Source organism: Corythoichthys intestinalis, chromosome 3 (genome assembly GCF_030265065.1).
Source record: "Corythoichthys intestinalis isolate RoL2023-P3 chromosome 3, ASM3026506v1, whole genome shotgun sequence".
NCBI classification, from domain to species: Eukaryota; Metazoa; Chordata; class Actinopteri; order Syngnathiformes; family Syngnathidae; genus Corythoichthys; species Corythoichthys intestinalis.
This window is the reverse complement of record NC_080397.1, coordinates 13463507-13490808: the sequence shown is the minus strand read 5'-3', so window position 1 is coordinate 13490808 and position 27302 is coordinate 13463507. Positions and strand designations below refer to the sequence as shown.

At 41.7% G+C, this 27302-nt stretch overlaps 1 protein-coding gene across 3 annotated transcripts in view; it reads right to left on the bottom strand.

Annotated features, from left to right (window-relative positions):
• The window catches only part of LOC130913862 (multiple C2 and transmembrane domain-containing protein 1), a 266167-nt gene that overhangs the window by 163918 nt on the left and 74947 nt on the right, over positions 1–27302 (bottom strand). For 2 of the 3 annotated variants that reach the window (XM_057832765.1, XM_057832766.1), the window contains exons 5-8: positions 21364–21475; positions 17483–17521; positions 6049–6213; positions 5849–5979 (exon numbers count right to left, since the gene is read on the bottom strand). In XM_057832765.1, the coding sequence (XP_057688748.1) occupies positions 5849–5979; positions 6049–6213; positions 17483–17521; positions 21364–21475 (447 nt within the window). The remainder of the gene's footprint in view (positions 1–5848; positions 5980–6048; positions 6214–17482; positions 17522–21363; positions 21476–27302) is intronic. The other variant, XM_057832767.1, reaches the window with a different exon arrangement.

The following is a 27302-nucleotide window of genomic DNA, read 5'->3' as shown; positions in this document are numbered from 1 at the left end:
TAATTAGGTACATATTTGAGTGGTTCAAACACATGAAAAAATATAAATTATCAAAAATGTACGTATTTTTAATACAAAAAAATACTAGATTAAAATTAACATATGTTTTGCTAAATTTACAACAGTATAATTTAACCCTTAAAGAAAAGTTCAGAATTTTTGATATTTGGCTTAATCTTCGATTTAGCGGGAGATTAATTAGTCGGGGGAGTTGGTTTAAACAAATCCCGTGCAATTTCTTACTTATTTGTTAGTTTCAGGCATAGACTTCATACTGATAGTGACGGGACACATTCTCCAGACACTGCACCACGCCTTCAAGTAGGGGGCCGTCCCACACTCCACTTCAGTCGGTCGAAGTCGGTCGCAGTTATTCTTAAACACACGCAGCGATTCAATGCCGGATTTAGGTTGAAAAAGTACGAAAGCTGTACCGCATACAAACAGGAAGGATTGTCTCAGGAGAGATTTGTTTGAGGATTCAAGGTAATTATTATATTTTTCGTACCATGCATGCATTTTGAAACGTTGTGAAAGAAATCAATGGGAGAAATTAACCGCTACGGCATTGGCGTCATAATTCGCAATATTTACATAAAATAAATGCCAAATGCCAAATGCTCCTCTGTGAGTCATCACCTTATCATGGTGGAGGGGTTTGCGTGTCCCAATGGTCCTAGGAGCTAGGTTGTCTGGGGCTTTAAGCACCTGGCAGGGTCACCCATAGCAAACAGGTCCTAGGTGAGGGGCCAGACTAAGCGTGGCTCAAAATGACTCCTTATGATGAAAAAAATACATGAACTCCAGTTTCCCTTGCCCGGACGCGGGTTACCGGGGCCCCCCTCTGGAGCCAGGCCTGGAGGTGGGGCTCGAAGGCTAGCGTCTGGTGGCCGGGCCTGTCCCCATGGGGCCCGGCCGGGCACAGCCCGAAAAGGCAACATGGGTTCCCCTTCCCATGGGCTCACCACCTGTGGGAGGGGCCAAAGGGGTCGGGTGCGCAGAGAGTTGGGCGGCAGCCAAAGGCGGGGGCCTTGGCGGTCCAACCCCCAGCTGCAGAAGCTAACTCTTGGGACATGGAATGTCACCTCTCTGGCAGGGAAGGAGCCTGAGCTGGTGGGTGAGGCAGAGAAACTCCGACTAGATATAGTTGGACTCTCCTCCACAGACAGCTTGGGTTCTGGTACCAATCCTCTCGAGAGGGGTTGGACTCTCTTTCACTCTGGAGTTGCCCACGGTGAGAGGCGCCGAGCAGGTGTGGGCATACTTATTGCCCCCCGGCTTGGTGCCTGTACGTTGGGGTTTACCCCGGTAGACGAGAGGGTAGCCTCCCTCCGCCTTCGGGTGGGGGGACGGGTTTTGACTGTTGTTTGCGCTTATGCACCTAACAGCAGCTCAGAATACCCACCCTTTTTGGAGTCCTTGGAGGGTGTGCTGGAGAGCGCCCCCTCTGGGGACTCCCTCGTTCTACTGGGGGACTTCAACGCTCACGTGGGCAATGACAGTGAGACCTGGAGGGGCGTGATGGGGAGGAACGGCCCCACCGATCAGAACCCGAGTGGTGTTCTGTTATTGGACTTCTGTGCTCGTCACGGTTTGCCCATAACGAACACCATGTTCAAACATAGGGGTGTCCATATGTGCACTTGGCACCAGGACACCCTAGGCCGCAGTTCAATGATCGACTTTGTAATCGTGTTATCGGACTTGCGGCCACATGTTTTGGACACTCGGGTGAAGAGGGGGCGGAGCTGTCAACTGATCACCACCTGGTGGTGTGTTGGCTCCGATGGCGGGGGAAGTTGCTGGCCAGACCCGGCAGGCCCAAACGCATTGTGAGGGTCTGCTGGGAACGTCTGGCGGAATCCCCTGTCAGAAAGAGTTTCAACACCCACCTCCGGCAGAACCTCTCCCGTGTCCCGGGGGAGGTGGGGGACATTGAGTCCGAGTGGGCCATGTTCCGCACCTCTATTGTTGAGGCGGCCGATCAGAGCTGTGGCCGTAAGGTGGTTGGTGCCTGTCGGGGTGGCAATCCCCGAACCCGCTGGTGGACACCAGTGGTAAGGGATGCCGTCAAGATGAAGAAGGAGGCCTATCGGGCCTTTTTGGCCTGTGGGACTCCGGAGGCAGCTGACAGGTACCGGCTGGCCAAGCGGACTGCGGCTTTGGCGGTCGCTGAGGCAAAAACTCGGACATGGGAGGAGTTCGGCGAGGCCATGGAAAACGACTTCCGGACGGCTTCGAGGAAATTCTGGTCCACCATCCGGCGTCTGAGGAGAGGGAAGCAGTGCACCATTAACACTGTGTATAGTGAAGATGGTGTACTGCTGACCTCGACTCGGGACGTCGTGAGTCGGTGGGGAGAATACTTCGAAGCCCTCCTCAATTCCACCGACACGCCTTCCTTTGAGGAAGCAGGGTCTGGGGACTCTGAGGTGGGCTCTTCGATCTCTGGGTTGAAGTCACTGAGGCAGTTGGTAAGCTCCTCGGTGGCAAGGCCCCGGGGGTAGATGAGATCCGCCCGGAGTTCCTAAAGGCTCTGGATGTTGTAGGGCTGTCATGGCTGACACGCCTCTACAACATCGCGTGGACATCGGGGACAGTGCCTCTGGATTGGCAGACCGGGGTGGTGGTCCCTCTTTTCAAAAAGGGGGACCGGAGGGTGTGTTCCAATTATAGAGGGATCACACTCCTCAGCCTCCCCGGTAAAGTCTATTCAGGGGTGCTGGAGAGGAGGGTCCGTCGGGAAGTCGAATCTCGGATTCAGGAGGAGCAGTGTGGTTTTCGTCCCGGCCGTGGAACAGTGGACCAGCTCTACACCCTCGGCAGGGTCCTTGAGGGTGCATGGGAGTTCGCCCAACCAGTCTACATGTGTTTTGTGGATTTGGAGAAGGCGTTCGACCGTGTGCCTAGGGGAGTCCTGTGGAGGGTGCTCCGGGAGTACGGGGTACCGAGCCCCTTGGTAAGGGCTGTTCGGTCCCTGTACGACCGGTGTCAGAGTCTGGTCCGCATTGCCGGCAGTAAGTCGAATTCGTTCCCAGTGAGGATTGGACTCCGCCAAGGCTGCCCTTTGTCACCGATTCTGTTCATAATTTTTATGGACAGAATTTCTAGGCGCAGCCGAAGCGTTGAGGGTGTCCGGTTTGGTGGCCTCAGCATTTCATCTCTGCTTTTTGCGGATGATGTGGTGCTGTTGGCTTCATCAAGCCGTGACCTCCAACTCTCATTGGGGCGGTTCGCAGCCGAGTGTGAAGCGGTTGGGATGAAGATCAGCACCTCCAAATCCGAGACCATGGTCCTCAGCCAGAAAAGGGTGGCATGCCCTCTCCGGGTCGGGGAGGAGATCCTGCCCCAAGTGGAGGAGTTCAAGTATCTTGGGGTCTTGTTCACGAGTGAGGGTAGGAGGGAACGGGAGATTGACAGGCGGATCGGTGCAGCGTCTGCAGTGATGCGGACTCTGCACCGGTCCGTTGTGGTGAAGAAGGAGCTGAGCCAAAAGGCGAAGCTCTCGATTTACCGGTCGATCTACGTTCCTACCCTCACCTATGGTCACGAGCTGTGGGTCGTGACCGAAAGAACAAGATCCCGGATACAAGCGGCCGAAATGAGTTTCCTCCGCAGGGTGTCCGGGCTCTCCCTTAGAGATAGGGTGAGAAGCTCGGTCATCCGGGAGGGGCTTGGTGTCGAGCCGCTACTCCTCCGCGTTGAGAGGAGCCAGTTGAGGTGGCTCGGGCATCTGGTTCGAATGCCTCCTGGACTCCTCCCTGGAGAGGTGTTCCGGGCATGTCCCACCGGCGGGAGGCCCCGGGGTCGACCCAGGACACGCTGGAGAGACTATGTCGCTCGGCTGGCCTGGGAACGCCTTGGAATCCCGCCGGAGGAGCTGGCTGAAGTGGCTGGGGAGAGGGAAGTCTGGGCTTCACTGCTGAAGCTGCTGCCCCCGCGACCCGACCCCGGAATAAGCGGAAGATAATGGATGGATGGATGGATGGAAATGCCAAATGCCCGTTTTTTTACTTTTAACCATGAATCAAGACTGTTTTACGTCCATATCTATAAAGAATTCAGGGATTTAAGCATTTATTCACAAGAATTTTCAACATAAAAAGCTCTCTGTCTGTGTTTCCACTCGGTCAACTTTGAAGGAGATAAGCCCCCTATTAATCGGCCATGCGCCCCGTGTCCCGTCAGTATATTATGAAGTCTATGTTTTAGGGCTCCGGAGTGGCAAATGACATCCACCACACGGTGGAGCCTTTTTATTTATATGAAATGTTTTTCTTTTTCTGTTACTACTCACTTTTTGTTGGAGTTCATTGTGACAGCTTTTGCACGGACCGTTGTACTCCCGAGTGACGAGTGGTTGAGCTGATTGAGCGGTTGAATCTATTTTTTTTTTTTTTTTTGTACAATAAAAGTGCATAAGTAGTCTGCTCCTTTTTACTTTTTATGCACTCGTCCTGCCCTGCCACATGTTACAGAGTCAATGACGTTGCTAGCATGCCAATAAAACCCAGATCCAACTGTTCAAACGAAGTCATGTCATGATCAAAGAGTAAACAGTACAGTGGATCACGGTGATTGATTTGGGGGATGGGGAGTCCCTTTCATTCCTGATTAAAAAAAATCAGCGGTGAAAAAAACGATGCAACGTCACTCCATCCTGCTTGCTTAGCATGATCCCTGCAGAGCTGCTGTATTACAAATGTTGCCGTTCATGCTACAATTATTGACATGCAATGGTAAGTTTTGATAACTTTATCCTGAGAGCATAGCCAACACTATTGATTGCATGGGTCATCGTGATTCTCATGCGTGCATATGTTGTTTTTTCTTCGCATGATAGCAAACCCCATTGACTCGCGCTAGCTTAACCACTCCGGAGTCTTGAAAAAAACAACACATGCACGACATTGTGACATAGTTTTGGCCACATGGGTGTTTCGAACAATGATCTACATTTTGAATTGATTTGACTATTTTAGATCTGTTAATATCATTTTTTATTGGCATGCCAGCCAGCACTATTGACTCGCGCTAGCCCTGCCACAAAAAAAAAAAACAACAAACTGCACGGAATTCTTTGAAACCAACTCCACCGACTAATTAAACCTCCCCTAACTCAAACATTAAGCCTAATGTGAAAAATTCTGAACTTCCCTTTCAAGGCCCTGAGCCTTTTTGCGTGTGTGCCTGTGTTTGTTTTAAATACTTTTTTTCCTAGAAGTGCAATCAAAATTATTCATTCCCCTCAGCAATAACATCTTCACAAATGATCACTCCAATTTTAATGTGGTAATGCAAATGAAATTGACGGAACACAAAAATATAATACAATTAGCAAAAATAAAGTACACAGGGAAGAACAAGAAAACAAATGATCATTATTTTTAACATGCTTTTTACTCAAGCTTCACTCAAACATCTTATCTCCCAAACTATTTTATTGTCTTTCACCATCATCATGGCAAGCAACAGTACATCGACCAATAAGATCAGTAGGATTTCTTATTGTCATTGTTCCGTCAACTCATTGGTCAAAAAGCAGGAGAGGCTGGTGAATGCGTTTCCCTGCATATTCTTGTAATGCACCATACAAGCATTCATTCATTCTATAAATATGACACTAATTTTCCGGTTTCATGGTAGTACGGGACAAAGCGCGTCCCTTAAAGCTCAATACTGGACACGTACTTTTGTTTCTGAATACCGGACAATTCTGTTTTTCAAGGGACCGTTGGCAACCCTATGCTGATCACACATTCATGTTGGCGGCCCAAATATTAAATATTTGTGTCCAGTCCTTCTTACCAAAATTATATTCTGTTGTTTTGGAACAATAATTCCATACCTTCCCATGAAGTCGTCTTTCTTGCCAGCATCTTTGTCCCAGACCGTAATGTCCACATAGCCTCCTTGCTCCTCATACATATGAAAGTCAAACTGTTCTCTCCATTGAGGATTTAGTGTTTTGGAAATTGCCTGAGTTCAAACAAATGGATTACATTTAATGAATAAGGTTGTGAACAAGTCGTGCAGTAACGTGTTTACCTTGCTCTTGTACTTTTGGTGGCCCATCCTAAATTTGACGTAAGGGTCACTTCGGCCGTTTGAGTCCATAGGCTGGAGGCCGCGACCTTCGATCAGACTGATGCTGACGATGCCCCGCCACAGCTGAGCTTTTCGGTGTACGTCTGACAGGCGCATACTCTGGCACTTTGTAAGGCATAAAGCAAATTCACGCAAACATCAATGCACACACAGATGAAGAAACATGCAGATATGGATGTCAACAGAAACAGATTCATACTTTAAAGATAATGAGCATGTTTACATGCAGCTACTAACACTTTTGTAATTAGGTTTTTGGTGGTAACCTGGTTCATATTCCCTAGTTAAAAACCAGATAATCTCTTAATCTGTTCATGTAAAGATGCTATCGGTGAAATGGAAAGCACTATCATTATAGGATTAACAAGAACACAAGAGAAAAGTAGATGATCCTGCGGAGTGCTGTAATGACGCCATATGTGTCATCATCGCGGTCTCCGAAATATGCCGATTGTTTTTTAACTTTGTACATTCGTTCTTTGTAGGTTATCTACTCAGTTCCATACTTGTGTATTTTTGCCTGAATGTTTGTGTTCAAGATAACTCAAGAATGAATAAAGGGATCTTAATGAAACGTGCAGGACGTTTGTAAGATAAAAAGGATGAAGTCATTACATTTTGGGGTAATGAGGTCAAAGGTCACACAGGTCAGAAAAGGAGTTTTGCGTTCAAGGTTGCTTCGCACTAGCGGCAGCCCAAAGCGATAAGCAGTCCACGACAAGCACAAAATGGGAGGAGCCGCGTCGGTCGATTTAAGGCTGAGTTATGCTTCTGCGGCAGATCTACGGCATCAAAGCAAACCTGATTTACGACCCTGCGCCGTAGCCTGACGTGCACATCCACAGAATCCTGACTACGCGTCACGTCAACAAGTGGTGACATGACATAAGTTGGACTGTGATTGGTTTCCGGTTCAACGCGAAATCGCCGCCATTTACAAACATTTTTGAGCTACACTCAAAAATGGACCAAGCCAACGAGAGGATCACCGAAGAGGTCCGCAAGTAAGACCACCTGTACAATGTTTTGTCAAGGCATCATAAAGATTCCCAAATGGCAAGCAATTCGTGAAAGGAGATTGCTGAAAATACGGGGCTGGAGGTCAGCGAATGCATAAAAAATGGAAGAACCTCCGAGACAAGTATGTGTGTGTTCGGAACCGAACAACCCACACGAAGCGGTGACCCAGCTTGCCAAAAACTGCCAGCTTTTTTATCGCTTTATGGCGTATTTTTGTTTGGTGCACATTACCATTTATTTTGTTCAGATGTTTGCTGTTTGCTGTGACTTACATTTTCACTTTAAGTATATGAAGAATAAAGCACAGGTTTGGTGTCAAAAGAGTTGTTTTGATGTTTAATTTTCAACAAAAGTTTACACACTTGATACATCATCACTGATTGAGAGTGCCTCGGTCCTTTTATGATAACGTGTTTACCATCGAGGCTTCCAACACAGTTTGGGAAGTGCCATAGCCACCAGAAATCTGCTATTGCTTCCTACTTGCTGGTTGTAGGACAAGGCAAAAAAATCGGACAAAACGCTGGACAACGCAGCTTGCTGGTTTTCATCATGTGCTAGAATTCGTAATGTGTAGTGATGCACCATAATACATTTTTCAACCGATACCAATAACCGATAATTTCCTCCTCGTTCCAACCGATAATGTCAAGCCGCTAATTCTTTTGAAAGATTCATGAAAAATTTTAAAGTATACACAAGAGAAAATATTACTGTGCAAAAATATAATTTATTGCACCTTTTTTAAACATCAAATGTGAACAAATAGTAAATTCCAACATCTAAATAAAGACAGATTGTCTGACTTTATGTAATGGTAAACATTTGGCAACAATTACTTACAGAGTAAATACCTAAATTGCACAAAAACGCCTTTAAAAGTATGCCATTCCTAACATATAACATTATTACAATGCAAAAACAGACCTCCTTGAAACTAGTTAAATTCCCTTGTTTTCAGTGTAAATCTATTGGAAACAAGTGAAATTATCTGCCAGCACTACAAGTATATTTCACTCAGATTTCTTGAAAAAAAAATAGCTAGCTGAAAATAAGCTTAACAGCCTAGTTTTAAGCAATAAATTATTATACTTAATCCTAAAAAAAAAAAAAGTCAGAAATGGTCAATAGGTATGGTTCAAAACATTGTTTGAAAGCATTTTTTCTTGATTTAGGTGAAAAATTACCTTTTTTTTTTTTTTTTTAAATTTTTTGATGTATGGGCTTAATAAATAAAAGGCAAAATTTACTTTGAGTAAGTGGAAAAATCTGGATCATTCATCTGCTAATTAGTATTTAACACTTAAAACCAGATGGGGAAAATTATTTGACTAGATTTAAGAAGAATGATCTGTTTAAGATGTCATAAATTTATAGAGTACTGAATGCATTACTGACTGACTGACTTCTTGTGAGTGGTTTGGTGCATGTTACAAATATCATCTAACCACTGTGCCGAAGCATGCTTACTTGACATCACTTGTCCAAATGTCTGTGGTGAAACTCATGGAATCGGCATGTTTTTTACGAAGAACGGTGGTCGTATAAACGGCATTTTTTTTTTTTTTATCCGGGGCTTGGGCTCTCGGGTCACTTCGTTAAAAAAACGTCTCTCGTCCGGCATCCCCTCCCGCTTGTGCCCTTCAGTCTGTCCGGCCGCCCTAGTGCACGATGAGTTGAACCGGAGATAAGTGGCGGCGGCAGCTATGTTCGTACCGGTGTTATATTCACCCACCCTGGCCGTCTCTCCGCAACGTATTCGGGGCATGGCTCTGCTCCGGACGGAGGCGCGCGCATCGCGTCCCGAACGCCGTGGGGGATCGCTCGAGAAACCGGGGTGTTCGCCGGAGCTTCGTCGGAAGACGGCTACTTGTCCACTATCGGTCTCCTTGCCGGTGTTTAGCCTTAGATGGAGTTTACCACCAGCTTTGGGCTGCATTCCTAAACAACCCGACTGTGGGAAGGGAAGGCCGCAGCGTCTCTCCATCGCCACAAGCCCCATAGTTTAGCTTAGTTTATGTGTGTTTAGCTGTAGCATTCGCGCTAGCAGCAGCAGCCTCATATTCGTTCCAAAAATCTTTGTGATGCAGTTTTAAATGGCTGCTGGGTTAGTGGTGTTGAATGAGGACTCTGTCTTTCCGCCTCGAGGAACTTCTGCAGTGCATGTTTTGCAGATGGCAAGAGCGACGTTTGTTTACCACATGGAAAACAACCCACGTTAGTGAGATCTGCCATAATATTGCTCCGACTCTGTTGTGTAACTCCGCCTCCTCTATGACGCCATACTCCTCAACCCCTCCCCCCTCAGGGGCTTCAGAGAGAGGAGGGGTTGAGGAGGCGGCAGTGAAGAACTGGACAAAACTGCTTTGTTTGCGTACATTTGGAGGCAAAATCAAGTATAAAATTATCGGATTGCATTATCGGTTGAATTTTTTAAAATCTGGATTATCTGTGTGACGTCATAATTGCCATTATCGGCCGATAATTATCGGTAACCGATATTATCGTGCATCTTTAGTAATGTGACTGCCAGTCTCTGTGCAGCATCAACAGTCGGACAAACCATGGACAGACCACATCCGCAACCGTCTTCTGCGTCGCTTGTGCCTCAACATTTGTATGATCAACATTTGTTCAATGTTGATGAGCTGAAGATCCACATTCAAGCATTCCATCGCCGTTGGCATTGTTGTGTAACCAGAAGAAAACTAGAAGAAGTCAACAATACTACCCCAAAACCGTACAAACACAACGTCACACCCTTCTAGTGACTTGGCAGTGAATCACAGAGCACCGCGTTCCCTTGCTGCAGAACTATCGAATGCTCATTGACGCCGTAGGGTCTACATCGTCGCTACGCCGTCACCGCAACGCAGAAGCATAACTCAGGCTTTAGACGCTGTAAGGAAGTGAAAAGCAGATAGACTCCTGCAAGCATATTATAGTCCTAGGCACCAATGCATTTATTTTTTTTAATTGTTCCTCAAGAAAACAGCGACTTTTCCTATTTTAAGGAGTAAGGGACATTGTAATAGCTGTGTAAATAGTTTTACTTTTAGTTTCAGTAAGAAGGTGAATAGTTTTTGGTTTTTTCTCACTCAAACGCACATCGAGGTATCATTTAGCTTAGGAAGGAGAGGTGCGACAGTAATTTTATGAGTGTCTCACAGCTCGCAAAACTTTATAAATGCTCATTTATGAAGGTTTCGTCAGCCGTGATTTAAGTGTATCCCCCCACCAAAACAGCCTGATAGCAAAGGTATCAGTACCCCAGCTCCTGTGCTATTAGATGTGATGTTGATGTCAGCGCGGCAGCGCTGTGACAATAGACAAAGTATCTATTTTGGGCAACGCCCCTTGGTAAAAATTTACTCTAGACTTTCTGCTCTGATTATGGTTTGGGTTAATGAGGTCAAAGGTTACATAGGTGAGGAAAAAGAATATTGCGATCATTTTTTTCACACTTAAAGGAGTGCCCACTCTACCAAATATGGATGTTTTGAATTTGGCTGCTAAGGCATAAGAGTCTCTGAGTGCTCCTCTAGTTCATTATAATTTAGTTTTATTTAGTTTGGAGTTATTTTCCTCTGATTCAATTAGTTTTATTTAGTTTTTAAAGTGATTTTTCTAGTTTTTATTACTTTTAATTTTTTAAAAATTATTATTTTAAGTTTATTAGTTTTAGTATTATGTTATTTCAATAAATAATAATAATAATGAAAAAAATCATTTTGAAATTTGTCATTCAATCATTTTGACTTGTTAATTTTACTTCTGGGGATAACAAACAAGAAAATCAAGGTATTAGTGTCTTTAATCTCAATAGGTTTTAAAATCTTTTTTCTTTTAATTAGTCAACAAAGTTAATTATAGTTCCTTTAATCATATAATTTTCATCATTCTGTTTATTTTGTTAATGTTAATAACCTTGGTAGACACTTGCAAGTAAACAGATTATTCCAAGTGTCTAAAGGGGGGGGGGGGAATGAATATTCATGTTAACCCGAATATTGGCTGCATGTAAACGTGGCAATTTACACGCATACATTTAAAGCATTTTATTGACAGGAAAATAACGATGAAGACCACAAAACACATCACTGGAATAAGTCACAACGTGGAAAACCTGTTTAAATATGGCACACATTGGCTACCATTGACAGCGATAGCCGTCCAGTCCATTTGGAAAGATCACTGACTGTACATCTATCGCTGTCAATGGTGCTGAAACATGATCACTCACTGCCAGTTCAATTTTCTATTTAAGTCTGTTTCCTCACCACTTACAGGCATATTTAACCTCTCTTTGAATGATTAGAATATCCTTCACCGCAACAAATTTCTCCCTCCCCTCTTTTCATCCATCTTCTTCCTTGTTAGGGCGAATTTATTAGCATAGCTTTTGTTTTGTAGATGAATTTCATTAAACTCCCAGCAAACCCTGCCTCACAAGCGCAACCCTTTGATCTGTAGACGGAGCCTCTTAATTTCTATTCTCCAGACATTAAACACTGCGAATGGCTGCTCGCGGTTAAGCTAACCTCCCATACAGCTACTTCCGCGTCTGCCAATTTCCACCATGCTACATGGCGGCGTATGCTAATGATTCCAGGTCATTGTTATGTTGTAATGGAGCAACAATCTCATTTGATTGTTTTGTAACTACACATTTCTGCTAGCTGGAAAAAAACAAGGACTATTTACTTGGGAATATGTAGCTCCGTGCCAGAGCACAGCAGGAGAGGAATCATTCGTATTCGCGCAGTGATGATGCTGGAAGTCCCACAATGATCTACTTTTGTAATATTCGCACACAGTTCAACTTTTATAAGCCCTTTGGAAGAGGAAAATGTTTGAAGTGCCGAAAAAAGAAATTGCCTAGTGGTGAAGATAGAGACCTGGATTTAATCTGCCTTTGACTGGTAATTATTATCGCAAACTATTTCTTGAAGAGCTTGCATCTTCTAATGCATGTTCAACGCTTCATTAAAAGAGAGTGTAAAAATAAAACATTGCACTGTGTGCAGCCAAGCAAGAAGGCAGGGAGGGAGTCAAGGGGTTGCAAGTTCGTTAGCGTTTGCGTGTATTCCCGACTCGCGGGCGGGGTGGCCCATTTCGACAACTTCAAAGGCGCCGTTCGGCAGGACGTCCAGCTTCAACCGTGCACACTCAAAATTTGAAGTCAAGATGATGCACCAGCTCAACAGAATTCAAGCGTCGCAAGTGTCAACGTTTGCAGACAGACAGACAGACAGACAGACAGACAGACAGACGCTGCATGCGTGAGCCGACATGCTGAAGCAGAAAGGAAAGCATCAGTGTGGTTTTTGTCAACAATGACGATACCGAAAATATTTAGTCGTCAACCATTTTTTTCATGACGATGACGAGCTAAAAAACGTGGCTTAGGAGACTAGAACCTAACGAGACGAATGCCAGTTTTCGTCTGATGAGATGACAATGAGAAGAAAATGCGACATAGTTTTTGTCATATGTTCACAATGTGTGACATTTTCATATTGTACGTGGAGTACGTCAGCTTGCATCGTAGCAGTGTTTATGTCATTCCCTCCCTCACTCTCCTCACCGGAGTTTAGGATGTGTTTCAAACCTAGCATTAGCATCAAATTTATTGTGGCTGCGCTCCATCTTGCTTGTTTGAAAACACATGGTAAGATTTGTTTCCTTATCTTGGCAAGAGAGAATATGCAATGTTGTTTTGCCTTGAAAGGTCTGTGATGAGTGTAACATAACTCGTCGTGTTAGCAAAGGGTGACCATATTTTGATTTCCAAAACACAGGACATCGGGCCTCGTGATACTTAAATTATACTCAAAGTTAATGCAATACATATTTCAGACAACTTGTTTTTTGCCATTGTTTCAGTGAGATACTGTGCAACGGTTTCTGCTGTCTCATTTGGTGTGTCTTTAAACCTTAATTAATTTTGCTTGCACACCACCCTTCTTCCAGTCAAAGTAATGGATTATGACTGGGAATATTTTCACTGCTCTGTGGTGACTCCCGTCTGTAGAAACACCACAGTAATGGATTTTATTTGAGGGCTTCATTAGCGACTTCAAAAGAGTGGAGCGCTATAACTCTATTCACAACGGCTTCGGTCTTAGTGCAAGCACTACTGAACTTTTTGGCAGTGTCAGAGTCTGGAGATGCCCTTTTTAACAAGGCACTAGTACAATCTGCTTAGCGCTTAAAAAGCATACGACAGGAGAAAAAAAGACTTAAATAGCATTATTATGTGAATTAGAATCATATTTTGAGAGGATTCGACTATATACAACAATTAAGCAAAGCGCAGATGACGAGAAATTGGTCTTTTAATCTGCCGGTTAGCCACGCCTACCATTATAGGGCTCTAGCGTCCCCAACAGGTGGATGATGTCAGCGGGAGACTGGGCTCATCGGTTTTACTATTCAGCCCATTGATGGGGAATTATTCAGAACGAGGAAAACTCGACGAAGAGAGCCGCAAAATGTCATTGTTTCAGTCTTTCTACTCCAATATTTTTACAGGATATTCTTCTTATCCAAGTATTTTTCCACAATAGCTAAATAAATGGCTTAAGAAGGACCAGTCAGCCCGTCGAGGGGGAAGTATTCACAACGAGGAAAACGCGACGAAGTGAGCTGCAAAATGTCATTGTTTCTGTCTCTTTACTTTAAAATTTTTACAGGATATTCTTTTTATCCAAGTATTTTCCCCAATTGCTAAATAAATGGCATGGTCATGACAAATAAGTCTTGTGCTAAATGGAATATGAAATAATAAAAATGCACTTATTCAGGACGGCATGGCAAAATTACTCCATAATGGTCAAAATTGTCGACTTCACCTTTACTGTCGCACCTCCCGAACGATATTTTATGACATCTAAATTGGACATATGTCATTTCCCTTCCCCGGCTTCGGAGAATGTAAACAAACCAAGAGGCGTGACAGCTAGCTGACATGCTAACCCGAGCCGAGTGATGTTTCAAAGTCTTCGAAGTGGAAAATCACACATAACTAGCCCGGATTATTTGACATGACGACTGGGTTGTCGATTGTCTTTGTGAACCGGCAAACCGCCCGGCGGAGAGCAATTTACAGTTTGTTCCCCGGAAGAGGGCAGCTGCAGTTGTTGTGCAGTTTACGTGCAGCTAATGTTTTTACTGTATATGCCTATCAATGATCAAACCTAAGTAGTCCTTTATTTAAAGAAACTTTGTAGTGTTTACTTTGTAATCGCTGTATTCGTATTTGACATAATACAAAAGAAGATGTTTACTCACTTCCTCGTAAGTCTAATGGTCCCACAGTAGTAGGGCTTGTTTTGGCCAATATCCACGGTGAATGGGAAACTTTTGAAACTCCCAAAAGGCGCATACGCCTCTCCCTCATAAAGCAAGATTTTTCTGCAGCCGTTTGGCTGGCGTGATGCGAAAAATAAACGTATTAATCCGCAAAATCAGCTGAATCCTTAGTCCTCATACACAAAAGTACGGCTGTAGAGTGAAGAGGACGCCTTCAACTGTACACGTCACAGCGCCCTCCTCAATGCAAGACCGAAGCCGGAAGTCACTCATTTTCATGGCGCAAACTAAATAAATATAGCGATCGTTTCCACACACATCCAAGCGGTCCATATCATTCAGGAGCATAAAATACCCCGTGTATTATGAAATAAACATGCTTTTTCGTGTCACATGCACTTTAAGCATTTTGGGGGACGATGGAAGACCGCTCCGACGTTTGTTTTCTCTGTTACTGAGCACAGCAGAACCAACCACAAGGCGGGCTCTCTGGGAACACGACACAGTACCGTAGTATTCTGTGCAAAGCATCTGTCAATTTTAACACACGCTAATTGGTCCTGTGAACAATAAAATCGGACATTTTCATGAATTTATAAAACCCCACAGGATGCCCAGTATGTAAAAAGTGGACATGTCTGGGCAAAAGAAGCTGTTTGGTAACCCTACGTTAGCATAGCACCACTCACTAAATGTAACTCGTAGCGCATTTGCGTTACTATTAGCATCAATTTTAGTGTGGCGAGCTTATTTACATACAGTTCGTGGCTCCCTGCTGGATTTAATTGAAAATAATTGACTGCTTTTCCAGCTGAGTGTGTATTATCATTACGAAGTTCCTTGACGCTACAATATGTGCCCATCTGTTTATGTTTATTCGAAATTGTTGGAAATTTTTTATTAGTCTAAAACTTTTGAATTTCACAGACGAAAACATAATAAACAACTGTCGACTAAAACTAGATGAAATTTGTAAGAGATTTCACCGACTAAAACTAGAAGAAGACAAACGCATTTTGAAATGACAAAAATATGACTACGACTAATAAGTGTTATATTCCAAAAGACTAAGACAAAAATTAAAAGGGCTGCCAAAAACAATACTGAAAAGTATGTGACGATAGATATCTAATCCCTCTTTATCCGTAATATACAGCATGGCATGAGTCTTACAAGTATAAAAACAAGCAAAATAAGTAACTTTTAACTGTTGTACTCTTGCAGTTTCATTAACGAAGACAGTCATGTGGCTGTTTTTATCGAATCAGTTTGTCAAGTAGACGTCCAAACCTTTAGCCTCCTAGTTTAAATGGATTGGACATCTATCGTCGTCAATGTCAGCCATTGCGATTGATAACTCAAAACATTTGACACACAGTAACTAAGAATATGTTATAATAAACACTTGATTGATCATCATAAATTACTTCAGGAATTTAGAACTTCCATCTTAGATAAAAACTGAAACTGTTGTCCATTCCTACACTAAATACTGGGGCTGATATTGTATGTTTGTGAACGAGATTGTTGATAATAAAAAATTGTAGGTCAAGTGGCAACAACTAACCAGAGTTGATCTTTCTCGACTCTACTTCTGCTTGAAGAAATTGAAAATGATTAAAATGAGCGATATGAATTGAATTTTCCTCCAAAAATTCCTCCGTTGGAAATTTTTTTTTTTGAAGTGTGTGACAACAGCAAATATCTCAACCTTTTACAGTATGTTGTTTATTTCATTTGTTAAAGGTGTCCTTGCGTACTACTTATACTCCACTACTTATACATAAGATAACTCAAAATGAGGGCGTGATCTGGTTTAAATGTGATTTCACATCGGTGACGGTGTATTGTCATACCGCCATTTACTAAGGAAGTTGCTGTCTTCGTACTTCATACATGCCCACTCGCCAATGGCCAATCAGAGCAAAGAGTTTAAAATTTGAACATTGATATTCAAATCAAATCCAGTTACCATGTCTTGATGAGAACCAAATGTTTGAAGAGGCAAGCAAAATAGACCAACGCAAATAACTCAACTCAAAGCACATTCTGGGCATTTCTTTTCTTCTTGCAAACCTGACATGAAACGTTTTTTTTTTTGTTTTGTTTTGTTTTTTAAATCAAGTAAACAAGCATGAGTATGTTGCGCGCATGCTAATTCGGCTAACTGGCTAACTCATCATAACCTACAGGCAACACAGGCACCAATAAGTTCGCAGTTAATTAATTACCGTATTGGCCCGAATATAAGACGGTGGTTTTTGCATAGAAATAAGACTGAAAAAGTGGGAGTCGTCTAGACATTATACGCAATCACGACGCTAGATGGCGCCAGATATCATTGAAGCGAATGCTGAACTTGAGGAGTAATGTTCTGATTTGTTTATTTACATTTCAAAAACCAGAAGCCATTCATTTACGAATGTGATACCACTTTAGTTTACATATTTAAATGTTCAGATATTGAGATTTGAATGAGGCAAAATAACATGCTTTTTCTCTCAAATATATTGTTATAATCATTTCTTTCAGATGTACTGTAAATATTTTCTGTATGAAAATTAATTTGGTGTTCAAAAAATCGTTTTTCAAACTTGAGTCATGAAAAAGAGGGGGTCGTCTTATAATCAGGCCCGTTTTATATTCAGGCCAATACGGTAGACCCAATACAAAAAATAAAAAATTGGGCTCTGAGGATAGATAGATACGGTACATACACCAGCTACCAAGGTTCTCGAATGATGGAGACTCCTCAAAGTTAGTGTCCACATAAAGAAGAATTTTTATTTTTATTTTTTTTCTAAATGATTATTTTTGTGTGTCACTTGCCCAGCTCTACTAAGCAGAATTTTACATTTGAGTTCACAAGTAGAGTTTTGTGTTAGTCTATACAGTGTATTGCAGTTTGTGGAAAAATCAAGTGATGACACTGCCAAGCATGAAAGGAAAGTTTCCAAGAAAGCAGAGGCAGGGAAAAAGAGGGATGACAACATAAAGGACCATTTGCAAAAAGTGAGGGTTACATGCGTTTTTAGTTTACCTTACTAGATCGTTTCCAGTTCCTTCTCAAAAGCATGGTCTGTGAATGAGACAAAGCGGTTACAGAGCACCCCCCGATGTCTCCCCCTTGAAGCGGCGAGTCTAAGGGGGGGTAACGTGAGGTGCTCAAATGCTAGTAGTGGCCTGAGTGTGAAAGGGGTTAGATTAGCAGAGTGTGGCATTTGTCAGTCATGCGTGGGAAGAAGGCAGGAGCTTCACTTGTCAAGTGTTTTCAAGCACAAACATGCATTATTAGTGCTCTAATGCTGATTATTATGACGGAGTATTAGGGCCACATAAAGAAAGATTAAAAAAAGTAGGCACGCGAGAATCAAGCCATAATTTTATGAGATTGAAATTGGAATATTACGAGAAGTCATCATTTGTAATACTACGAGACTAAAGTCGCACAATTACAATAAAAAACTCATAATAATACAGGGTTAAAGTAGTAATACTCCTTAACTTTATGTAGTAATACAAGAAAAAAAGTCAAAATTATACGTAAGACTTTGTTATTGTGATATAATTTAAAACTACATAACATAACGAGTTTTTTTCTTGTATCTTAGTTATGAAATATTACCAGATTAAAGTGACAATATTACAAGAAAAAAGCCGTAATAATGATATTGTACTCATAAAGCAACCTACCTTCATGTAATATCATGAGAAAATAGTCGAAATATTTTGTACGGTTATTGTAATATTACGTAAAGTTATGTAATTTACCTAACAACTTTTTTCTTGTAGCATTAAGTATTTATGAAGTTTAAAGTTACGAAGTTTAAAGTTACGAAGCATTAATCTCATAATAATATTGTGACTCTTTTCATGTAATATTGTGACTTTAATCTCATGATATACAGTGCTGGCCAAAAGTATTGGCACCCCTGCAATTCTGTCAGATAATGCAAAATTTCTCCTGGAAAATGATTGCAATTACAAATGCTTTGGTAGTAATATCTTCATTATTTTGTTTGCAATGAAAAAAACCCCAAGAGAGAATGGGGGGGGAAAATTATATCATTATCATTTTACACAAAACTCCAAAAATGGGCCGGACAAAAGTATTGGCACCCTCAACCTAATACTTGGTAGCACAAACTTTAGACAAAACAATCGCTTCTGGTATCCATCAATGAGTTTCTTACAATGCTCTGCTGAAATTTTAGACCATTCTTCTTTGGCCAACTGCTCCAGGTCTCTGAGATTTGAAGAGTGCATTTTCCAAACTGTCATTTTCAGATCCCTCTATAGGTGTTCTATGGGATTCAGGTCTGGACTCATTGCTGGCCACTTTAGAAGTCTCCAGTGCTTTCTCTCAAACCATTTTCTAGTGCTTTTTGAAATGTGTTTTGAGTCATTCTCCTGCTGGAAGACCCATGACCTTTGAGGGAGACACAGCTTTCTCACACTGGGCCCTACATTATGCTGCAAAATTTGTTGGTAGTCTTCAGACTTCATAATGGTATGCACACGGTCAATCAGTCCAGTGCCAGAAGCAGCAAAGCAACCCCAAAACATCAGGGAACCTCTGCCATGTTTGACCGTTGGGACCATGTTCTTTTCTTTGAAGCCCTCGTTTTTTCCCCCTGTAAACTCTATGGTGATGGCTTTTCCCAAAAAGCTTGACTTTTGTCTCATTTGACCAGAGAACATTCTTCCAAAATGTTTTTGGCTTCCTCAGGTAGGTTTTGGCAAACTCCAGCCTGGCTTTTCAAGTCTCAGGGTCAGAAGTGGGGTCTTCCTGGGTATCTTACCATAGAGTCCCTTTTCATTCAGACGCCGACGGATAGTACGGGTTGACACCGTTGTACCCTCAGACTGCAGGACAGCTTGAGTTAGTCGAGGTTCTTAATCCACCATCCGCACAATCTTTCGTTGAAATCTCTCGTCATTTTTTCTTTTCCGTCTACATCTACAGAGGTTAGAGGCCACAGTGCCATGGGCTTTACATTTATTGATGACACTGCGCACGGTAGACACAGGAACATTCAGGTCTTTGGAGATGGACTTGTAGCCTGAAGTTGCCCATGCTTCCTCAAAATTTTGCTTCTCAAGTCCTCAGACAGTTCTTTGGTTTTCTTTCTTTTCTCCATGCTCAATGTGGTAAACACAAGGACACAGGACAGAGGTTGAGTCAACTTTGATCCATTTTAACTGGCTGGACGAGTGATTAAGTTATTGCCACCACCTGTTATGTGCATCAGGTAAGTAACAGGTGCTGTTAATTACACAAATTAGAGAAGCATCACATGATTTTTCAAAGGGCGCCAATACATTTGTCCATTTTTGGAGTTTTGTGTAAAATGATAATGATTTTTGTTTTCCATTCTCTTTCGTGTTTTTTCATTGCAAGCTAAATTAATGAAGATATTACTACCAAAGCATTTGTAATTGTAATCATTTTCTGGAGGAAATCGAGTATTATCTGAAAGAATTGCAGGGGCGCCAATACTTTTGGCCAGCACTGTAAAGACATATGACTGCTCTCGTAATATTACGAAATTAAAGTCATAATACTACTTAACTTTATGTAATATTACAAGAAAAAAGTCATAATAATATGAGATTATAGTCGTAATGCTTCGTAACTTTATATAATATTACGAGAAAATAGTCAAAATACGATATTAATGTAATCTCTTAATATTACGTAAAGTTACGTAATTTTACGATTTTTTTTCTTGTAATGTTACGTAAAATCGTAACAAGTTTTTTCATTAAGTAAAATTACGATTTCCGATTTTTTTTTTTTTTTTTTACGTTTTATGATATTTCATAATATAAAACTTTCATGTAATATTACGATTATCTCGTAATATTATGGCATATGACTTTATTCTCGTAACATTACAAAATTCCTTCAGACCCGCATTTTTCTTTGCAGATTTTTACTCAAACACCAGAACAAAGTGCAATTTTTTGGTCGAGGATATTTCATGCTTTTATTGGTTTATTTTTATTGTTAAAGTGTTTTTGATGAGAAATAGGCACTTTACGTTATCCTTTCTGAAGTTGTGGTTAGTTAGCCATTTTCTAAGAGCCAAAATTAGCAAAGAGGACGTGCCAAACTTCATGATTTGATTTCGATGGGTCAAGCTTCGTCCAATCAGCTCCCAGAAGTAGCAATAGCAATCAAATTCAGTGTACAATATTTATTGGTTTAGAGACGCGAACACGTCATGTCCTTCAGCAGCATGCTCAGGTCTGAAGGGGTTAAAGCCGCATCATTATGACTTAATTTTATTTTTTCTTTCACTGTGTGGCTTAATACTTCGTTGGGTATTATGATCTTTGGCTGCCATTGACGACGATTTACATCCAATCCATTTTGGATGGGAATATTCGTTCATGCAAAGTGGATTGGACGTCTATCGCCGCCAATGGCGCTGAAACACGCTAGACTTCAGATACGGCCATCCAAACCGCACAAGTATGACGTTGTACTCGTTTTCTTCGCAGTTGGAGCGATCCAAAATGGTGCTTAACCTAAATAGAATTTATTTGTTCTGTCAAGTGTGGACTCGCTGAACTGCAGAAGTAAATAAGCACCAAAATTAAGACATCAGATCAAAAGGAATAAGATATTTCCCCCATGACTCCGCCTTGTTCTGGGTCGAACATGCAGGGGTCCAATTAAGCAGACAAATAATTGAACAGAAATAAACGCGACTAGGAAGCATCCAGCGCAAGGAAGCAAACATCCAGCGCGCTTTGAACATGAAACCTTTACACCGACACGTTAATTACGTTGGCGTATGTGCATATGTGTTTGCTGATTTGACGAGTTTCCAGTAACGGAGCGTAAATGAAGCCAAAACTTTCAGGTCAAGACAGAGAGAGATAGAAATGATGCCAAGATTGAAGATTTCTTACTGCATCTCTTATGTCTCCCTCTCGTGGTGATAACGTGACGGAAAGTTCAAGGCTGCCCAGATTATGCTCTGGATAATGCGGGTCCTTTAGGTCCAAGGTAACTTCTAGGGTCCTAAAAACGAACACAATAGAAAAATTCGAGAAGATCATAATGTGTAATTCCCATTTTGATATACAGTATATTCAACTGATTGGCTGTCATTGACGGCGCCAGACGTCCAATCCATTTTTACTTGGAAAGGCTGGCAGCAAATGATCCTCCAGGTCCAAATGGATTGGACGTCTAGCACAGTCATTGGCATTGCAGCATGAGCACTCACAGCTGGTGTTCTGTTCCTTCCTAACCGACAGGACGTCCTAGTAATGATTAATGCGCTTGCGCACGCATGCGCACATGGGAAGAGCTGTGCGTTACTTACGATTTCCATTTTTAGCTTGTCTTTTTTTTTACCTTTTCATTGCATCAAAATGCGTTTGGAGTGTGTTTGGCTCTCGTAGCTTTTAAGCATTGTGCTTTCTTGTGGTAGCTTTAAAACAAATTGTTGATCTGTTAAAAGGGTCCCCTCAGGATTGATAAATCTAAATTCAAGGCTTTTAAGACCTTTTTTAATGCCATTTTAACTGAAAATTAATACTTTTCTCGCACCCATTATTTAGATAATATTGAATCATATTAAAAAAATAAAGCACTGAACATCAAATTTAACCTCAATTACTAAGTGTGTTTGACAAAAGAATGCACATTTACTGAAGATACAATTAAAACACATTTAAATATAAGGTATTTCAGATTTTTTTTCCCAGGATAAAATGGATTTTACACCATTTTTGTAAAGCAACTTCAGAAATTACATTTGCAATACAACAGGTTTCCCTTTTAAGAGGACCTAGTCAAGGTGGTAGGTTGGTGATTGTCAAGTTGGTCACCTTAACTGGTGATTGTCAAGTTGGTCACCTTAACTGTAAGGTGCTTGGGAAAAGCTTGCAATTGGCAGTGAAAGTTTAAAAAACAGCCACTAAATAGCAGTAGTTTACCATTAATTACCACAAAATAAAAAAGCTACACATGACCATTTCCCTTGGTAATTGTTTTTTTTTCTAATCACATTACAAGAAGTATACAAAACACATGTTAATCCTTTGTTAGCTATTGAAGACATTTCTTTTCATCAGATAGAGAAAATCCATACTCTTATTCAATCAAGAAAAACATTTAAATATACCAGGAGGTGTCTTACTATCACCTACATTATAATTTGCCTATCATCATGCCATGTTATTCATATCAACGTTACCACGCACTCGTTCCAATAATAGTGTCAACCGTGTTGTGTATTTGAGGGTGATGGTGGATCTACGACTCCGGTTTGTCCATGCTAAGGCTAGTCCACCTGCCAATACCCCATTGAACATGGCTAACTCTTGAGTTAAAACTACGAAATTCACATTCATTCGAAAGGCAAACCTTGCAGAAATACATTATTGTGTCTAACACATTTTAATTGGAGAAATTGGCAACTTAATTTGAAATGTTAAGCAGGTCCACTGCCTTTGCATGACCCATAAACTGCGACCCAAAGTATCTGGATGCGACTTGGTCGCCGATCCAGTACCTCACATGCTGGTCCAACTGTTTAGACTTGGTTAGTCTTGTTGAGGCTTTCGTCGAACATAACAACTAAGGCATCGGGGCAGTTCCTTACGTTAGCACACAGTACTGTGCGATTGCCTGCTGTTGTGATGTTGATACTAATGATGCTAACAGCGCGCACGCACGAGGTGCATTATGATTAGTAGTGCAGTGCATCGTAAAAATTCTATGCGTCATCTTCGTTATGGATTAAAAAAAAAAAAAAAAAAACACTTCGTCACGGATATAATTTAGGTTGCACTGAGATGTTCTTCAAAATAAAACCACGGTGAAAAAATTCCAGACTTACGACAGCTAATTTAATACTTTTAATACCTTTAATAATGGAAAACTAAATTCAATGCTTTTTTAAATACTTTTAATAACCCGCGGGTACCCTGGTTGACTACATTACATAGCGCATCTATACCACTGTCAAGTCTTTTTCAAGTTTGGGCTTGAGTTGATATCAAAACAATTCAGAACTTGACAACCACCTTTATTTGACTACTATTACACCTATTTACTATGTTTAAGTATTTTCTTATGGAATTTTCTAGTACATTCTTCCTGTACGCATTTGAAGAAAACAATCTCAAAGATTAGGACATTTTGGCATAACACCGGTTCTCCGAGTATAAAATGAATTAGACTTTATTGTTGTCAAAGGCAGTTGTGCTGGCTAGAGTCACCCCTGTAAAGAGTCAGTTGACATTTTACACGACGTTACTGACACCTTGCGGTCGTAACAATTCATCGCATCCATCGTGTGACACAATTTGGAACACATGCTCATGATTCAGTTATACAGTACAGAGCCTTTCGGTCGCATTGATGTTGTGAATGCGTTCTGTTATGTCTCTTCCTTGGAAACTATAATTGTGTTCAAAATCAATCAACTCCCACAGTAGATCAGTGTTTTTGCAAGTTTGACATTTATTTTTCATCTAGTTTATAATCACATTAAATAATGACATGTCAAATAGACAAATACAGCTGAAATAACAAAAATATTTATGGCCTTTCTGTGATTACCTCATTGACCAAATTATTCTACCCCTTAGGTATGTATAACTTTAGTACTTAATGCAACATCCTTTGCAACAATAACATCCTTTAGACGTGACGCATAGCTTGACACACGTTTCTTGCAGTGATCTACAGGAATCTTTGCCTATTCCTTATGGGCAAAGGCCTCCAGTTTAATTAACATTTTTGGCCTTGCGTGCTGCAACTGCCTTCTTCAAGTACCACCAGGGATATTCAATGGGATTTAAGTCTGGTGATTGCGATGGCCACTCCAGAATCTTCAAGCACTTCTTTTGCAACCATGATGTGGTAGAAGGTCCAACCTCAGCCAAGCCTCAGCTTTGTCAATGACTGCATGACATTTGCATCCAAGATCTACTGGTATCGAACTGAATTCATAATATCTTGCACACGCTGAAGATTCCCTGTACCTGAAGAAGCAAAACAACCCTAGAGCATGACTGACACCCACTTGCTTCACAGTAGATAGGGTGTTCTTTTCTTCATAGGCATCATTCTTTCTCCTCTACACGTACCGTTGATCAATTGGCCCAAAGAGCTCCAGTTTGGTCTCATCACTCCAGAGAACAGTATCCCAAAACCTTTGTAGTTTGTCCAAATGGTTTTTGGCATACTTCTTGTGCTTTGGAGTCAGCAGGGGGGTGCATCTGGGAGTTCTTGCATGGAAGCCATCATTTTGCAGTGTGCGTCTTATTGTCTGGGATGAAACATGAATACCTTCCTATGACATGTCCTCTCGTAGTTTCTCAGATTTTTCTCCATCTTTTGCTTCAGGTATCACACAGTAGTGGCAGACAGTAACCTCTTTCTACCATGCCCAGGTAACGTTTCCACTGTGGCTTTAACTTTAAACTTAAGGACTATGCTACCAATTGTGTTTCTTGAAATTTTTAGTCCTTTTGCTATCTTTTTATATCCATTTCAGAATGCCACAATCAAATAACCCTTTCTGGATATTTCACGGAACAAAAGTAAATAAAATAAAAATAATAATATAATATAATAATAATTAATAATGATAACACTATTAATCAAATGGATAATGACCAAATAACCCTCTCTGAGTTCTTCACAGAAAAAGGCCAGAAAATAATAAACACTATTGAGAAAAAAAAAAAAAATCAAATTCAAAATGCTCTCTGGTATTGTTCAGGGGGCCGGACCAAATGTCGGGGCGGGCCGTATTCAGCCCGCGGGCCGTAGTTTGGGAGCCTTTTTAAAGTATTATTTACCAGTATATTGAAATGCATGCCTTTTAGTTTTTATGGTGCTTTCACGCTCAAGTGGGGGCGCCCTTGCGCTTCCTCACACGAAGAAGAACGCGCTCACGTGAAGAAGAAGAAATGCCGCTCCTCCAAGCGAGTGAGCGAGTTAGTGAGAGAGGGAAGCACTGCTATGACCCTACGTTCTTTGTTCTTTGTTAATGCTTGTAAAATATCTACAGAGGCAACGCCTGTATGTATAATCTTTTGTGTTGTTGTTGTGTGTTTCCTATCGCGATCGGACACTTAAATCCAGTTGTGTAGTGGTTTGAACGATGTGCTAATGCTAGCGAACGCATGCTAACTGTTTTGTCATTACTGAATTAGCCGCTAATCATCGCTGATTTACGTTGATGCAAACCTGTTTGTTATTGGGGACGAAATTGATTTGTTTCATTTCTATTGTTAGTTTCACTCTTCAAGTGATGGTTGCGTAAAGTCAGCAAATTATACCAACGTCTTCTGTATCGTCATTTCGGAGTTTAGCTAGCTGTATAGCGGTCTCGGTGAGGACAGTGCAGTCTATTCCCTCCCGATGCAGTTATTTCCACCTTGAAATGATTGCAAGTCGTTTTGTTGTAATTTTTCCTCGTGAAGTGAAGACACACTTTCGAGCGTTTGAACCTACGTGCTGTCATTGTTATGTTTACAGCTGCAATGCTCGTGCTAAACCATCGTAACCTTTCATTTACACCCTCTTTCCTGGTGAAGTGTAGACAAACTTTGGAGCGGGTGGTTCTTGGCGCCTTGCTAGTTTGATGTGTTTGGACAAGACAGTCACGACGCAATATGCGTCTTCAGGACTCGTTAAAGGGATCGTTAAGGCTTTTTCATTGTGATGTCGAGGCCTCGAAACACTAGGAACCGGTTCCGAATTTCGATTCCCATCTCTAGTTGCAACAATGATCAGTTTCAAATTTCTCATATTAACTTTATGACTGTTTCTTCCATGTCTACATTTAACCGTTACCCACGCTGCTCACTGCACTTCTGAGTAGTGCGACGGCCCTGGCCGTTTAATTGTTATCTTTTTTGAGACTATCGGTCAGCTGATCGTCGCATCCGCCAGCTGGCTGCTTCCCCTCCCAACGTGACATACTCTGATTGACGCCGGACGGGCAGACGACGCAGCCGCCGCTGATGGGCCACCCGAGGAAGGGTGCCAACTTCAGAAACTAGCCGCTGTCTGTCATGTATCCATCATGCAGCCCTTTGTTTACATTTGTGGCAACAACGACACTTGCTTTACGGCAGCTTAACTGATACAAGGTACAGTGCCTTGCAAAAGTATTCGGCCCCCTTGAATCTTGCAACCTTTCGCCACATTTCAGGCTTCAAACATAAAGATATGAAATTAATTTTTTTTGTCAAGAATCAACAACAAGTGGGACACAATCGTGAAGTGGAACAACATTTATTGGATAATTTAAACTTTTTTAACAAATAAAAAACTGAAAAGTGGGGCGTGCAATATTATTCGGCCCCTTTATTTTTACTGCAGCAAACTCACTCCAGAAGTTCAGTGAGGATCTCTGAATGATCCAATGTTGTCCTAAATGACCGATGATGATAAATAGAATCCAAATGTGTGTAATCAAGTCTCCGTATAAATGCACCTGCTCTGTGATAGTCTCAGGGTTCTGTTTAAAGTGCAGAGAGCATTATGAAAACCAAGGAACACACCAGGCAGGTCCGAGATACTGTTGTGGAGAAGTTTAAAGCCGGATTTGGATACAAAAAGATTTCCCAAGCTTTAAACATCTCAAGGAGCACTGTGCAAGCCATCATATTGAAATGGAAGGAGCATCAGACCACTGCAAATCTACCAAGACCCGGCCGTCCTTCCAAACTTTCTTCTCAAACAAGGAGAAAACTGATCAGAGATGCAGCCAAGAGGCCCATGATCACTCTGGATGAACTGCAGAGATCTACAGCTGAGGTGGGAGAGTCTGTCCATAGGACAACAATCAGTCGTACACTGCACAAATCTGGCCTTT